Source organism: Cygnus olor, chromosome 1, assembly GCF_009769625.2.
Source record: "Cygnus olor isolate bCygOlo1 chromosome 1, bCygOlo1.pri.v2, whole genome shotgun sequence".
In the NCBI taxonomy this organism is placed as follows: Eukaryota; Metazoa; Chordata; class Aves; order Anseriformes; family Anatidae; genus Cygnus; species Cygnus olor.
The window spans coordinates 205,260,047-205,277,359 of NC_049169.1; the positions used below are offsets into that span (position 1 = coordinate 205,260,047).

Sequence of the window (17,313 nt, forward strand, 5' to 3'; positions counted from 1 at the left end):
ATTACTCATGCCCTTTTGGCTTTCTTAATTATTAACATCTTTCTGGTTGAAATCCCTTCCCAGTAATCCTGTGTTGTCAAGGGTGAGCCTGATTTACTGCTGAGTCTTTCCTACAGCTTTACAATAAACCAGTAAATCAGACAAGATACAGAACTGTTTCTAAGTTGGAGGGCAAGTTTCAAGAGCAAACATCAGCATGATTAAACCAAGAAGCCCCAACTAGAGCTGGAATGGAGTCTTCCAGTCTGAAGCTTAATTAGCACTGGTAATGCTTAAAAGGAAAAGAGGTGCCTAATATTGAAGATGTGCTGGTTTTAGAGGGAGCTCCTCCATCCAGAATGCCATTGGAACTGACAGCACATCAATATAATTAATTTCTATTGGTGGTTTATCAATTCTCACTTTTAAAAAATAACCACATTAGTGCTGTAGTGAGGCATATAAGCAGCCAGGCTGAAACATAAAGATGCCGAACAGCCACCTCCGTATGAATTCAGAGATGGCTGCAAGGTCACTTCTTTGGTCTGAGCGGTGGTGAGAACCCAAGGTCTAACTGCAGCCCACTCCTTTATTTGTACAGATCGAAGCAACAGGAACTCTGGGAGGTAACTTTTAATTTCCATCTTACAGAAGCCATCTGTTTAAAGGTTTTTTGATACCCACCATCGCAAAATGTTGTGGAGGTAGTTTAGGAGTTAGCATTTTTCAGGACACTGTACTAGATTCTCATAATCTACGGGGATCAGTTGATGTCTTGCTCCTCCCTTTCAGTCCTACAACACTTCTGCAGGTCTCTTACTGATTATTGTTCTCTCAAGTTATTGTTTGCATCCTCACATGTTGCATTCAGCCATGTCCCACTCATGTCAGAGCTCAACCACTGTCTATTGAGACTTGCTAGAACATCCATTAGTGCTTTCTTACTGCCAATGGAGGAACAACAGCAGCAAAACATATTTATCCTCTATCAATATTTTAAGATCAGAAGGAAAGTCTAGTCTTCTAAGTCCTACTTCAAGTGGCAATGTGTCTTACCTTGAAGAAAATTGCCATTGAACATTGTTTTTAATTGTACTAATTACAGAAGGTCTTTGCTGTACAGATCATTAAGAGAAGACTATTTTACCACCAATCTTAAAATAATTTCTTACTCTGGTGACTGTCTCCTTTGACTCTGATAATCTTTTCTTGTCCAGTTCAAAATCAGTTCACTTTTTGTAATGCTTCCCTACTCCGTGTTCTCCTATCCATGGCAGATGTGAGATCTTTGTGAACATCTCAGTGTATCAGCAGCGCTTTCATGTGCTTCAGTTAGAAACTCACATAAAGGACTTTTCCCCCCTCAGAAGGTCCTATTCATGTTATTTAATTCTCTTAGTCACCCCAATGCAGTTAACAAACACAGGAATAATGAATCATGAGTGACTCTAGCTATGAGAAATCAGAGCAGCAAGATTATGGTGGTGTAAATCCGGGAAGACTGAGCCACCCTACTGCGTTGATATTCATTTAGAAGCACTTTGGAGTCAAGGTGCTCTTTTTCCTTTATTCCCCAGCACGGGTGAGAGGAAGGGATAAACTTTATTTGTATCACCTTTTCTTCAAATGCTTTGAAGAGCACTGTTTGTGGAACATAGAATATTGTATGTTCCTAGCTATATTGTGTTAGTGATGGACAAGTCTGTATGCAGGACCAGTTTAGAAATAGTAATGGACATTTAGAAATTGACATAGAGGTCCATTCTGCTAGATATGTTGACCTGCATGTCCATGTTACATTCTAATTTGCTGAGGCTGTGAGTCCTTTGGCAGCACGATTAAATTGTGTTCTTCTATATTAACGATTTCCTTTGTCATTACTTAGGAAAACAGTCTGTTCTCCTACCAAACCATGTCATGGGAGAGGTACATATTAGTGCTCACAGCACTGACACTTTGCTGCATCTTGTAACATAACAGTTAACATCTGAAAACTTGCGTGTTCCCGGATCTGTGAAAAAGAAGTTATTTCATTAGGAAATAGTTCTCTCTGACTCCTTGGAAGAGATTTATCTCATTAGGAACTGGAGCTGGCTCGCATCTTGGTGAGAGGAAGTAAATTTGCTTTCTGGACTTGAAAGATGGCAAGACAATGGGTTATAACATTACAGAGGGAGTCATCCCACTGTAGGGGTCTGCAGTGTAGATGCTTATCTCTCAGCTCGTCACCCTAGATTCCCTTAATAGTCAAGGAAGAGGAGTAGACACTTTGGGAAGACATAGTCGTATGAGATACTCTCTGTCCTCTTTCTTTTCTCTCTTGAATGGTGTTTTTCTTCTGTCTGCCTTCTGAGATGATTGACTGAATTACTCTGGGTCCAATTCACGAACATTCAGAGGAAATCATGAAAGTCCGTTCAGATAGTCCAAACCCCATTTCTTACAGAAAATGAATTGCACACAAAATTCAAGAACATCGGACTGAAAGGGGACTTCTCAGGCAGAGCCCAGTTGTCAGCTGTCAAGGGCAACCACGTTGTGTAAAATTTTATATAATTTTACCAAGGTCTTTGGATATCCGTGGGGCTTCTTGACCTTAACCATCCTACTGAGAGGCTATTCCAAAACTTTATTCCTTTGATCCCCAAAAATACATTTTGTTTCTTTCTAATTTCCAACCAGAATTTATGCATGCTTGATTTATGTCCATTTGTTCTTACGCCAGCATTATTCTGTTTAGCTTAAATAGCTGTTTTCTTTCTCACTGTTTATCTGTTTCACGAATTTGTGGAAACAATTATATTCTTTCCAGCCTTTGCTGTGCTAGAGCAGATAATTCAAGCTCTTCTCGTTTCCTCAGATGTTGAAGGTCCTTCCGTCCTAATCATACCATCCTAATCATCATAGCCTTAACTTCAACCATTTCCAGCATTTGGGCCTGTTTCCAGGATTTTGACCTGTTCCTGCATGGCTTGAAACTGAACCAAAGGAGTCCCATCAAAAATTTCTAAAACCCCTCTTCTTCCCATTGCAGAAAATAAAGAGTCTACTCCAGATACTAAACAATACTTTTTGGGTTAAAAATCTGATGGCATCCAACCCTTCTTCTCTCATGCTTCTATAGTGGTCTCTTCAATTTCTCATCACCCAACTCTTTTTGATTCTCACTGCACTCCTGTCCAGGTCGACACCACTGCACCTTTAAAAGCAGTGTCCTGCTCAGTCTCTGCAGCAGCTGGATAGAAATGAATTTTTTAGGATGGGTTATGAAGAGTCCAACTGATGCACTAGAGCAATTAAAACATGAAATGTGCGCAATGATGATGCAACAGTGTCATTGCAGAACCGAGCTGCCAACTGAGCTCTACTGGGGCCATGCAGAATACACATAAAGTGATTTCTCAAGATTTCTTCAGAGGCTTTTTGTCTAGACAAATTTAGGCAGATTTATAAAGAGGGGAAAAAAGTCATATCCCTTCTGTCAGGATGGGCCCATCCAAATGGAATTTATCTGCTCCAAAGTGCAATTACCTACCTAATGAAGCAATTTTAGCAGGTTATTTTAAAAAGTAATACACTTCTCATTTTCCAAAACAGCTGAATGCTTTCAGCTTCTACTGAAAGTAACTAAAGGGAACAAACAAATAAATTAGCTCTAGCATTGAAAAAAAATTAAATGCTTAAAAGTTTGGCACTGTTGTAAGTAACTGAAGGCAGGATTTTAAAATGGAGAATTTCATATAACCTTGCCTATAAATAGCTCTTCTGTAGTGTATAAATACTAATATAATGTATAAATACTAATATAATGTATAAATGCTGAAGTATACACACACACAAAGCACGCTCACACATACACATGTAGTATGCCCTCTCCTCACACACACAGCACACATTTTAAACGCCTGAGATGCTACAAACATGTTTGTAAATGCAAAACCTATTTAAGATCCTTTTAAAGGACCTAACCACCTTTGTTCCTTATCCCATTTGGTCCCTGGCCACCTTTAAGTTAGAAAAACAGTCTTGGTGGAGATGTTAAGTTCACAGAGGGACATGGTTTTAGTGACAAGGCCTTTGGGCACTGCATCTCTTCCACACACGATAATGGTGGCGTGGCCTGCTCTGCTGCCTCAGCGCTTCCCCAGGCAGCCCTCATGGGGTGGCCAGCCAAATTCACCCTTCGGTGCTCTTCACCCTCGTGTTGTAACCCTTTAGGGCAGGATAATCCCAACCCTCCTGCCGTGGGGGGTTGGAATTAGATGGTCTTTAAGGTCCCTTCCCTTTTTGGTTCCACAGAATCTGCGCCATTTGCGCAGTTCCACCAACAAGGCCGCCTTGCAAATTGAGGGCCTGAAGAAACTCAAATGACATGAAAGGATTTCACAACACGTGTAAGCAGAGCCTTAGGACAGGGCTCAGGAAGGCTCAGTTGTGTTCCTGGTTTAATCAGTCCTGCTGGGTGACCTTGGCAGTCACTTCAGTCCCTTCTACTTCAGTTTCCTAATCTGTAAAATGCAGCTAACGTTTCTGACTGCTTCTTGGAAAAGGTTTTTGAGCTCTGCAGCTAAAAAGCCCCCAGAACTGCATAAGCTAAGCTGCGTCCTTCACACTGCTGCTTGCTGGGGAAATTACTGTGCTATTTTGTTGGGGAAAAAAAGGATGGAAAACTCAGCAGGGGGTCATCGGATGAGAAAATCAACCCCTAGTGAGCAGACAGGAAGCGTGGGGTTCATCTCCCCCTAATTTTAATCACCTGTAATAGAAATATCTGCCTCTGCTGGGGTCTCTTTCTAGTCAGTGGAGAGAAACAGGCATTTCCAGAGCATCCTTCAGCTCCTCAGTGTGGGCATCTAACCCACACGAGGGGCCTTCTGCCCTCAGAGAGGCTGGTCCTCTGCTGACTACAGAGAGTGGAAGGTATCTCCCTTCTAGGTCAGTTGTAACCAGCTCAGATGAATCCCACACAAAATGACTGTGGAAGAGAAATCATGTTCTCCAAACATTTTCCAACATAGAAAGTGCCTTCCCTTCCCAGCCAGCTTTCAGGTTGAGATCTCAGTACTGCTGAAAGCTGCATTATCCCACTGGGTGTTAGGGACGTTCACCCCACGTGTAAGTCAGGTAACCCCAAATCTAGGTTCTACAAAACAAAGGCTTTGAGAGGTTCAGACAGCAGGGTGGGTTTCACAACAGCAGCCCTCCACCATCCTGATACCGAACTGGGACAGTTTGCTCCAGGTGGGAAGACACCAAGTGGGAGTGGAGAAATAACCTGAAAGCAGAGGGAAACAGCTGCTTTTAAGTAGCCTTTTTTCCCAAGGCTGTGTGGCTTTGTTTTTTTCGGTGTGTTTGAACATGTGGCTGTTTGCCTTGCAGAGGGATGCCCTGGCTTGTGCAACGGCAACGGCAGGTGCACTCTGGACATGAACGGCTGGCACTGCGTCTGCCAGCTGGGCTGGCGAGGAGCGGGCTGCGACACCTCCATGGAGACGGCATGCGGAGACGGCAAGGACAACGACGGAGGTAGGACGGGAGCGCGTGCGGTATGCCAGGCTTTCCCGAGCCTGTAAGCAGCCAGCAGTCAGCTGGGCTTGATTCGGTGGGGCAGATTGCTTCCCGACAGCTGGCGGAGAACAGGCAGCCAAGTCCACCAGGCTGACTCAGCCAGAGAGGGTTTGAAAATTCAGATGAAATGGATTTGGATTCAGGGTGCCAGGACTGAAGAGGGAGGGTTATTTATCTGCAAATCGAGTCCGTGTAGCAGACGGCAGGCAGAGGCTGTGTGCTTGTCCTGTCCCTCCGTGTGGCTTGGCAGTGACACGATGGGACCACCCCAGACAGCGAGTGTCCCTGACTGTTCGAACTTTGGCCTCGCTGCCTGAGGTTTTCATCGAGGCTCCTTCGTAGGTCACTGCTGACTTGGGATGGATGTTTTGCAGTAACTCAGGGGCTTCATGACTGATCCCCATGCCCACAAGCCATCCGATCCCTCTTGCACCATGTTTTATTGATTACAGTTCCATATGTAATGATGTCAGGCATGTGAATAATAGCCCTGTGTAATGCAAACTTAATATTCAGAGTTATCTCATTACAAAGGAAACCCTGGTGCAGTGTGAAGGTTTGAATTAGAGGGCAGGAGATGAGATATTAAATTTAAGGCATAAGGGAGACTGCATAATTTGTTTTGTTGTCACTCAGCAAAAGGCTTTGTAAACCACAAGTCTGGGCCGGGACCCAGACTGTGAAGTGGAGACTATATTTTGCAAGTTTCTGTTCTATCGTATTCGCAAGAACAGTACAGTTAAAAATAAAAACAAAAATAGACAAGCCAAGGCTGTGATTATCTGCTTCACAGCAACTGGGATTCTGACTGAATATTTAAAATACTTCTGCACATCTGGCATGGCAAACGGACCAAATTATCCCTTTAAAAAAGATGGAAAAAATTGGGGAACGATAGAAAGAGTACACACTGTGAAACCAAAGTCTCTTCTTGCCTCACGTGAAACTGAATATCACTGTACTCATCTTTCCTATTTACAGCTGAGTCAAGACAATGGTAAAGTTTGCCATGTGTAAATTTATGGTAAATAGATCCAGAAATAAACCCAGTCTCACTGGAAAAAATAACCAACAAAAACCTTGACTTCTTTTTAGAAAGAGAGGGGGAAAATACAGAGCAATCCAGCCTGACTAACAAGCTAGACCACATCTGCATAACATCAAAAAGAGCATGACCAGACTCTGAGCAGGCTGGTGAAGCACCATGCCCTCCTATCTCTTGCTACAAAGTGCTAACCTTGTAATTGGCTTGCCCTCACCTTGAAACAAGGTTTTGAGGCCTCGCTAGCCTGCAGGACAGCAGATGTAGACAGGAGAGACGAAAGGCATCAACATGTTTCCGAGTTAGTGCACATCAGCTGCTAACTTGCATTTGGTGAGCTTGTGTGGAACAGCGGTGCACACAGCTAGCGAGAGCAGCCGATCGGTTGTAACATATTGACTTGTGACAGCTTATTCGTGTGTCACAGCCCAGAAATGAGTGTTGACTTTATTCCTGGTACACTACAAAAGTCTGTGTGTGCATGGACATGGTGTGCATTAGTTTACAGATAATCCATGCCATACACTACATTATTCTGTTGATTTTGCTACATTACTGCTAAGGACTCTTGTCCTTATGTCCTTAGGTATGCATTTACTTTCTTGACCTGATTTTTATAGATTTTTGTGGATCGTTTGTGGTGTATTTGTGGGCTGAAATCTAGAATTTAAACTCCTGAGGTACAGGGGCATCAGTAGTGGGGAGGAACTTCTGCTTTGAAGCCAAAGTTCCCTGTTTAGCAGGGGGATTTGAATGTGTTTACCTGGGGTGGGGAAGAAAGGCTGATTCTGGACCTGTGTCCTAGTTGCTATTCTGATCTCTATAGCAAGACATCTCGAGACATTTACAGAACAGAAAGTAATTTAGATTGGAAGGGACCTCCAGCAGCCATCTACATCAACCCCCTGATCAAAGCAGGTGTAATTACTCAGGGCTGTGTCCAGCCAATTCTTTAACATCTCCAAGGATGGAGATTTCTTTGGGCAACCTGCACCATTATACTACCTCATAGTAATCATTTTTCTCCTAAAATCTAATCTAAATTTCTCACGTTCCACTTAATGTCTGCTGCCTCTTGTCCAGCACCATCTGAAGCATCCTGGAATACCTCATCTGGCCTCTAGCTCCCCCTTCACAGTAGCTTGGGTCTTCTGTAGAGCATATGCATATGTTTTGTGTGTGACCCAAGCAGCACTACAGGCTGGGAGATGAGTGGTTGGAAAGCTGCCTGGCCGAGAAGGACCTGGGAATACTGGTTGATAGGCAGCTGAATATGAGCCAGCAGTGTGCTCAGGTGGCCAAGAAGGCCAACAGCATCCTGGCTTGTATAAGAAGCAGCGTGGCCAGCAGGTCTAGGGAGGTGATTGTCCCCCTGTACTCGGCTCTGGTGAGGCCGCACCTCGAGTACTGTGTTCAGTTTTGGGCCCCTCGCTACAAGAAGGACATGGAGGTGCTCGAGAGAGTCCAGAGAAGGGCAACGAAGCTGGTGAGGGGTCTGGAGAACAAGTCTTACGAGGAGCGGCTGAGGGAGCTGGGGTTGTTTAGCCTGGAGAAGAGGAGGCTCAGGGGAGACCTTATCGCTCTCTATAGGTACCTTAAAGGAGGCTGTAGAGAGGTGGGGGTTGGTCTATTCTCCCACGTGCCTGGTGGCAGGATGAGGGGGAATGGGCTAAAGTTGCGCCAGGGGAGGTTTAGGTTGGATATTAGGAAGAACTTCTTTACCGAAAGGGTTGTTAGGCATTGGAATGGACTGCCCAGGGAAGTGGTTGAGTCGCCATCCATGGAGGTCTTTAAAAGACGTTTAGATGTAGTCCTTAGTGATATGGTTTAGTGGAGGTCTTGTTAGTGTTAGGACAGAGGTTGGACTAGATGATCTTGGAGGTCTCTTCCAACCTAGACGATTCTGTGATTCTGTGATTCTGTGACAGCTGCCTTTGGGTTCCTGAGTTGTCCAAAGGCAACTCAAATGACAGTAGGCACCTGTGTTTAGGAAGCAGAACTGAATCCATCTTCAGTGCAAACACTTTGTCACCAAAGAGACACATTGCACAACTGCAATGCTTTCCAGAGCACTGCAAAGATGCAGGCTGAGCAGCCTCTGAAAGAACAGGTAGTGAGGGTAGAAGCACACAAAAAAGGCTTTTCCTTCTTTTGGGGTCTTATCAAATTTTCTTGCTCTGGCTAGAGCACCTGAGCTGGTCACCACGTGTACTGCCAGCGGAGAGAAATAGGTTTATGGCATCATCTCTCTGAGCTGTTTCGGATATACACCTTGTAGGTGCCTACTTTTGGTAGATGTACACTGCCCTTTGAGTCATTTTCTGCTCAAAACAGAGTCTCTCGAGGATGAGACACGGTGGTTTTTCAGAACAATGTGGGGCCGTTCACGCTATGGGGGCTTTCACTCCGGCTGAGCTCATCGGAAGCTGGTCCCCGTGCCCTGGTATCATGTGTCTGCTAATCAAGATCCCTGCAGCAGGAAATGCCTCGGGATAATGGGAGCTGAAGTCAGAATCTTTTTCATCACATCCCAGCCTAATCATACCCTGAGGGAGATGGGTACCAAATTACAGGGCGTGTTGGCCTCTTAAATCTGGAGGCTGTTCAGATAAACAATAATAAGCAAAGCAGAAGTCACTCAGAGAAACTCGGTGAAATGTGATCTCTGTTCAGGTTAGAAAAAAGGTGTCTCGGAGAGCACACTCCACACACAAGTGTCATTTGTCAGAGCTGACACTTAGGTTTCACACTCAGGTCTACTTTATTTACACTTCTAAACACAAAGTCCATCAACTTGAAAGGAGTTGTAGCAAGTAACTGAGAGCAGGCAATCATCCAGTATCAGTCAAGGGAAAACAGCGCAGTGACAGAGCTTTAACAATCTGGGTAAAAGGCTAGGATTTTGAACGTTTGACCTAAGAGGCCACTGCCTGTATTATAACAAATGGGAGATGTTTCCTTAAGACGGGCCCAGAAAAGTGCTTCTTGCCTGTCTTTGGCAGAAAATAACTCCTGTAATTCATGGCTGCAAACACTCACTACCTGCAGGTAGTCCCGTCTCCCCCCACACAGAGTGCCCTGTCACGTACTTGAAGAGTGAAAAGTTTGAAGGTTTAAAAGGCCAAGAAAATTATCTTCTGTGACAAGTCCTAAAAGTGGAGTTGATGGCATTTGACTACACGTTGAGAACAGGCTGATATTCCATAGGCTAAATGTGGGCTCCATTGCACTCGCAGACTCTTTGGTCAGAAAAAGAAGTATATAGGAAAAATGGAAGTGGAAAGGATATTGTTCACAAGCTCATAGATATGCTAGTGGGCAGCAAAGCTATGTTAACCAACTTTGTTCCAGGGAAATCATCTGTGTGACTCCCTCTGTTTTCAGAGTCAGAGAATTGCCCGATTCACCATTTCATTGTCTGGATACATCCCACTGTCCTGAAACCATGGAAGAATTAAAGAAATTAAACTAAATTTCTCTCCGGGTCTACAAGTTTTGTCTCATCAACACAGTAATTTCATTTGAGGGCTTCTGATATGGTTTTGGGATTTTCCAGACTAGCCAAGTCTTCACAACAGGGTAAAGCCTGCTGGTTTTCTGGGAGGTGGAGCTGACTGCATCTTTCTTTTCAACAATTCCAGTTGTTAAACTGCCACTGAACTCTGCCCAGACAAAGCGAATCAACTTCTGAGAGGCAAGAATCTTTCTCAGATAAAAAATTACAGGAATATAAATGCTGCTAATATTACCTAGCCCCTCCTGTTAGTAAGAGGTTGATGTTCAGTTGTCAGTTCTCTGCTCCCTCTTCCCAATTTAAACAGTTCCAAAGACTTGTGTTAGTGATTACTGCAAGATAACTTAGATAGAATAGATGTGAATATATAGATAGATATAGATATAGATATAGATATAGATATAGATATAGATAGATGATATAGGTATAGATATAGATTAGATAGATAGATAGATAGATGGATAATCTTCCCATTAAAATAATGCTGGCCTGTCCTAAACTCTGTTGCATACCATTATATAAAAGTGTATTTCATAGAACTACAGCAACTGTTTTTCTTACATCACCTGCTCAATGATCTTCCCTCAAGAGCAAAGAAATCTCATTCTCTTCTTCTGCAAGGACTGTAAGCTTCTACCCCTCAGTTCATGTCTTACTCATGACAGCTACATGCAACACATTCAGCTGAGCACAAATGCAGTGTTTCAGTGTGCACGTGGCCCTGTTTTGCCTTAGCATGTTCAGTTCTGTGCTCCACCAGATGCTACCTAAGAGCTCAAAGTTGGAACAACTCTTCCCTCCGTCCTCCTGTGCCAGAACAGGCAGCTAACACTTGCCTTTAAACCCCAGAGCAGTGAGCAGGTCAGAGCAACCAAGCCACATAGGATTTTTGCCTTTCCTTGCTGCCTCGAGTTAGTAATTGCTGCCACTAGAAACCAACCTGCATTTCAGGGACGATGAATTTCTTCCATAGCCACACTTGAATTACCAGGAATGCGCTCTCTGATATGACTCAGTGCTGCACCACAGCCCATCGGTGCAACTTCGTGTCTTGCTCGCCCCATTCAAGGATCAGGTAGTGCTTGTAGGAAGGTGGAGACGTGCATAATGCTTTGGGACAGCAGTATTTCAAATTTTTTGGCAAGAGGAATTTTGGCAGTGCACACCAGCCTTCTTAACACCCGTGTGTCCACCATCTGTCCACCACATGCCAAATAATGTGTGAGATATCTGGCAGGAGCCTGGATTGCTCTTTGCCAGTATGTGGGGTTACATCTGAAAGTAGCAGTAGGGTTATAAAGGGAATTGTAAAGAATCCAAGAGAACCCCAGAATGCAAACCTAATCTTTGCAAATGCATGAGCTGCAGACAAGGTGATGGGGTGCTTTCAGATTTTATTTTTTTTTTTCTTTTTGCACACTGCTACGAACCTTTACTTCATGCCTGCAAGGCTTTTATAGCACAAGAAGAGCGTCTCCTGGGCATGGTATGGGAGCTGTCTGCTTCCTTGAAACCATAAAAAATGATGCATTAATGTGCTAGCTACATTTACGAAGGGAAGTGTTGAGATCTGAACGCACCTGGGAAAACAGCCATCATAAATTAGCATTTACCGTCACAGATAGATCCCGTCAAACAACGGGGTCATCTTGGAGGAACCACAAAGCACTTCTAGAAAGACGAGAAAGCCTGCTGCACCTGAAAAGATTGTCGAGCTGGTATAATGTGTTATAAATCACCCAGCTTCTCTTCCTCCGCTTTATGATGACTGTTAATCAACCTTTCCTCAAGTAAGAGAACAAAATGACCGGTTCACATTTTCAGGTCTCAGCAACTTGCTGATTCTCTGTTGGACGGTGACACCTGTGTATCACCTGCTGCTGGTTGTTAGCACCGGGGCTGCCAGGAGTGCAGTGTGAACCCGTGCATCCACCCGTGAACCTACTGCATCCAGATACAGGTGTCGGCTGTGCTGTTACTGAGGGCGTTGTGTTGTGAAGTGAGGGTCTAGCAATGGCTGTGGGTTGTCTTGACAGCTTGGGAGAGTTCCTAGCGCTTTTGACTAGTCTGTAATGAAATTCCTTTGATTAATAGATTCGGGAAGAAACAATGAAAAAGTCTCCTTTGTCAAAAGAAATGTATCGTTGTCTGCTGAGATGAGGAGAGTTCCTGATGGGAAGGAGGCACTGCTGGTATATAAGGCGTAACAAGAGGTGACACGAACCATCTCCAGAAACGACAGGCTTGGACGCACCTTACACAAGGCCTTTCTGCAATAAAACAATGCTTAAGCAGAGCTTGGGTACCTATTCAGAAAGAAATTCAGGAAAGCTCTGCCAGACCTGCTTTAGCACTTTAAACAACCTCTTGCCTGTCTTTTGGAGCAGAAAGTCCCTTAGAAACCCAAAGCTTTGCCCTTGAGTGTGCTCGGACACACACTGTCATGGGTGCACAGGGTCTATGGCTACTTTCCTGTTGATGAGGACTTGAGAAACATGCCTGTATCTGAATTTTCTCACTTACCACTTGCCAAGGTGTGCTCTTGATTTATTGAATTGCCTTGGATTGAGTCAACGGAATATGTTAGGGTGAACTTCTCAGCCTTAGCTTAACACTTACGGCACTTTTCAGAAATGTGAGAGACCTCAGTGACAACGATATCTCAGCTAAGAATAGCTCTTCTGCTGCGGGTGTGAACCCATCATTCCCAGAAAAATTTTCTAATCTCTGAGTCCCTTTTTTCTCAGAGGAATCACTTTTGGGAGGCGCTTTGGCTCCTAAAGCAGGCAGCTTCAGGTACAATATTGCTTGACCATTGCTCAGGTGAAACAACCAATGCTTTCTGCACTGCCTAAATGCCAGTCTCCTCTGCTTGGAAGAGCTCTCACGCGCCTTTCTCAGCCTCATGAATTTCACTCCAAGCACAGACTGCCTGGTTTCTGTGCTGCTTTGCTGGTAGGGTAAGTCCCTTTCCTAAAAGCCTGCCTGGAGAGAGGGAGAATCGCATGAAACCAGCTGCATCAACAGCGTGCTCCGGAGCAATGGTGATCTGGGGGATGCTGTGAACTTGTAGACTCTAAACAGGTTATTATAGCTCTGGTTTATGGCCAGCTAGTGGTGATTGTCGTGTGTTTTCAGTCATTTCTTCCTTCTACTCCATTCCCTTCTGGTTTTTTTCAGACGTTCTGTTAAGCAAGAATGTAGCCCTGAATTAGGGTGGACTTTCTGCAGAGTATTTCTGTAGTGCCTGCACCGCAGGGCTCTGCTTCTGCGCTGGAGCCCAAGGAGTGCTATAACACAAATACATGATTACTATTACATATGCCTATATTATTTTGATCCTGCAAACATGTGGTGAGCACTTAGAGTAGATGTGAAGACAACTCCTTTCCCAGGGAGCCAGCAATCTAATTTAGCTAGGATTCAACCAGTGAGAACCTTAGTAAGGCAAAATCAAAACAGAGCAGGTGGGATAGAAAGGGCTGAGAGCCTTAATATCTAACATGACCACAGGGTGCCAACAGTGACATTGCTCTTGTTCCTTACATCTGTATTTTGTTTCCCGTTGATTCTTTACAGTGTCCAGAAGCTACAGCCCTGTTGTTGGATAGGTGAAATTGTTCTCTTCAAAGCCCAAGAGGAAAACCTATTTATTCCCCAGATCTAGTTGAAGTAAATTAAGTGCTGGTCCTCAGCTCAGGGCAGAACATCATTACTCCTGCAAACCTTCATCAACCCAAGCATCCACATGAACAATAACTTGTGTTTTGTGCAGAAATGCTGAGCCATTCCCTTAGTCTCTATTTTGCCAGAGTTTAGACTGAAAGAAAGGGTAAAATCTGATTTGTCCAAGGATAAGAATAACACATTATGTTAGCTTTACATCTGAGTGTCCCCATTTTAAACCCTTCCCATCCAAACTCTTCCATTGATACATCCAAAAGCATTACAGGACAAGACAGGCAGTGTCCCCATGAAGGATAATAAATGTTGCCTGCTGAATGGTGCAGAAGGGAGAGTGAAAGACAAGAACTGGATGAGCTGAGAGCCTCGATTATGCATACAACTGGTGCATTTTATGCTTTTATTGGCGATGAAATACTTCCAAAAGACAATGTATTTTTATTGTTATTTTCTTTCTAGCCTTACTTTGCTTAGTGCAGCTTCACACAGAGGTTCTTCTTGCTGCAGTCAGTGGCAGAAAGTCTTATCCTCTTCATCAGGAGCAATCCTTGAGTTTGTCCTGTGCACCCTCCCAGATTTACCACAACAAGACTCTCTAGGCTCACCTCTTTCTGCGTGCCTGTGTTCATGGCTTCTGATGAGTGTCACGGTCCACAGGATGCTCTCCATGTATGACCAGATCCGTCCCTACCTGTGGCCTGCCTGTTCCATCCCGACACTTGACATGCAGCCCCCTGTCAGAGTCAGCTTAAACACATAATAACACTCCTGGCTGAAGGCTATTTGCATGCTGTTGTTGATGTTAGCATGACGGTTTTTTGTTGCAGCATCCATAACTGTAGAAATGCTCCATTATTCAATCTCAGCGAGCTAAGACGCTGCCCATTAAATCAGCCAACACAATTGTGGGGCCATGAAAAGTCACAGCTAATTTGAAATTTTATTAGCTCTCGGCTGATCTTGTTTACTGCAAAAGCAGTCTCTCAAAACCAGTCCTTTGCTTCTGTGTAAAACCCTGCTCCTGGGCACCTCGTTGGCAGTGCATGGTGGTGGTTGAGGGACTCGGAAACCAAACTACGTAAGGCTTGAAGGAGGAACGAGGCTCCTGTGGGACTTCGGAGCACTTTGCAGCCAGCAAGCACGGCAGCAGCCCAAGGAGCACAGGGTTAGTAGCCCCATTGCTGCTGGAGACTAATTATTTTGCAGGCTAGCAGTGGCTGTGAACATGACAGTTAGTTTTTGTTCCGGGGAGGTGATATGTCACACTCATTTCATCACAGTTCAGAAGTAAGCCAAAAGAGATGCCTCTCCTAATGAGCAGTGGTGCTCAACAGGCACACTCTTTTTCCTATCAGCGAATGGCTGGGTTTGTGCCTCAGGTTCTTAATCTGTTCCTAGCAAAGTCGGCTTGCAGGAAGCCAGAGAATCTGGGCGTGAAGGCTTACATGCAAGGAAGACAGTCACAAAGCCCCTTTAGTTATTTACCTGCCTGCCCTTCCTGGTGCTTGGGAGGGAAGGAGCATATCCCACCTGGGAGACAAACCTTGTTTCCATCATAACACACCTGGGACAGGTTCAGTTTGTCTGTTGGTGTTTCAGTTTGTTGTTGGCTTGTTGGTTTTTTTTTTTTTGAGAAGATTATTACATTTGGCTCGGATCCATCAACTCCTTGTGTGGTGAATACAAATGAGCATGAGATAGCGATCCTTCAGCCCGCCTGAAACTCCTGTGGGCAAAGACACAGCCTTGAGTCTTCCACGCTAACCCCAGCAGCTCCAGATTTTCAAAATTGTCTAGTTGTTTTGGGTGGCTGTATTTTTTTTTTTCTTTATTTGCATGCTCTTGAAACCTCATAAAGGCCATGATTTTCAGAAAGTGGTGGGTCACAGGCAATGCCTGAAAGCCCAGTAATTTTAGGTCGTCTTAAGTCTGGCATCCAAGTGAGTAGTTATAGCAGACAGCTATGACACTGAGTATCTTGTGAAACTCTTTCTGAATAAGGTCAGCGTTCAGATCCATTGTCAGGATCTAACTTAGCTGTCCCAGTTGCTACAGTCAGAGTGTTTAACATCAGGGTAGCAATGACTGAGAAAAAACTGCCTGCTCTTGCAAACCAAACCCTGTCCCTCTCTAAAGGGACAGAGGGAAATCTATCTGAGCAGCAGTAGACCATCAGAATACATCCCTCTGTGTATCTGCACCCATGCTCGTAAGGATACGAGGCAAAAGGCAGTAAGAGGAAGATGAGAAAAGGAGGTGTTTGAGGACACATGAGGTGAGACAGCCATCTGCAACACCAGGCTTCTTCCCTTCCCTTGTCCGTTAGCTGCTTTAAGGTATCCGCAGGTATGCACAGGTATCTTACACTTTACTCTCTTCCACGAAGTAAACTTGTAGCAAGAACAGGCTGAAAACCCACTATAGATACAGATCTTTAACAGCTGTTCCTATTTCAGTGGGTTGCACTGGTTTTCAGAGCACTTTGGGACCAGAACGGATGTGGTGTGAACACAAAATAAAAAGACAATGTCTGCTCCCAAAGAGTTTGCAGACTTAGTGTTTGGAAGAGCTCAGTAATGGTATTGGTGGATTTCTGATCTTTAAAATGAGATATGAGCTAGATTCAGTAATCCCAAAGCAAAATTCTCGGTCTAATGTTAGACAGAGGACAGATTATCTGGTCAAAGTGGACTCAGATTTAAAATAAAATTTTTAAAAAGGGTTTAAAATAAAATAAAAAAAAAATTAGCTGAACAAATTGGAGCTTCTTGTCCTAAATAGCAGGAAAGGAACTTGTTTTGCAGAGTCCTGTTGATTTTTCTTTATATCAGCCTCTCTCTGAAGGGAATGAGACAGGGCTCTCAAGATGACCTCCAGAGGTCCCATCCTGTCTAACTTAAGCTATGATTACATGATTCTTAGTTAAAGATGCAACCCACCGATCATATTACTTACCAGATGTGGCAATACCTTGCCAGTGGTTCCCTTTTCACAGAGACGAGGATTTGATCCACCCCATGGTAACTCTGAGATTGCAAAAGGTATTTCATGGCTTTGCACAAAGGGGTTCCAGCTAAAGAGTTTGATTTTTGGCAGGAGTGCCAGCCTGGGCGTTTAGGGCACCCGTGTCTATGCAGGAAAACATCTCAAAGATGTAAAAATTCATTTTCCATGGAAATACCAAAGAACATGAGGTTAAAATCTGGCTTAATAACAGATCTCAGAGTTAATTTGTGAAATGAAAGGGATCCGTGGCTGAAGCAGTTTATAGAAGGGCTCCTCGGAATTGCTTGTTGGATCCAACCTTATTCAGTGTTTTCATCATTCTCTTGGAGTGTTGTTTAAATCTTCCTGGTAAAATCTTGGGATCACCTAAGGCTTGATACGGTGATAAATAGCGTACGCAGCTCGTTTTGATACTGGGTGATCTGACTCACATCATTACGCAGTCACAATCAAGCAAAATGTGTCTTAATGCAGCAAAATGCAAGGTAATACCCCTGGGAACAAGGAAGGCATGTTATAC

At 44.1% G+C, this 17,313-nt stretch overlaps 1 protein-coding gene across 12 annotated transcripts in view; it reads left to right on the forward strand.

The window, feature by feature from the left end:
* The window catches only part of TENM4 (teneurin transmembrane protein 4), an 879,437-nt gene that overhangs the window by 759,970 nt on the left and 102,154 nt on the right, over positions 1-17,313 (forward strand). For all 12 annotated transcript variants that reach the window (XM_040544436.1, XM_040544433.1, XM_040544442.1 and 9 more), the window contains one exon: positions 5,359-5,505. In XM_040544436.1, coding sequence (XP_040400370.1) covers positions 5,359-5,505 — 147 coding nt within the window. The remainder of the gene's footprint in view (positions 1-5,358; positions 5,506-17,313) is intronic.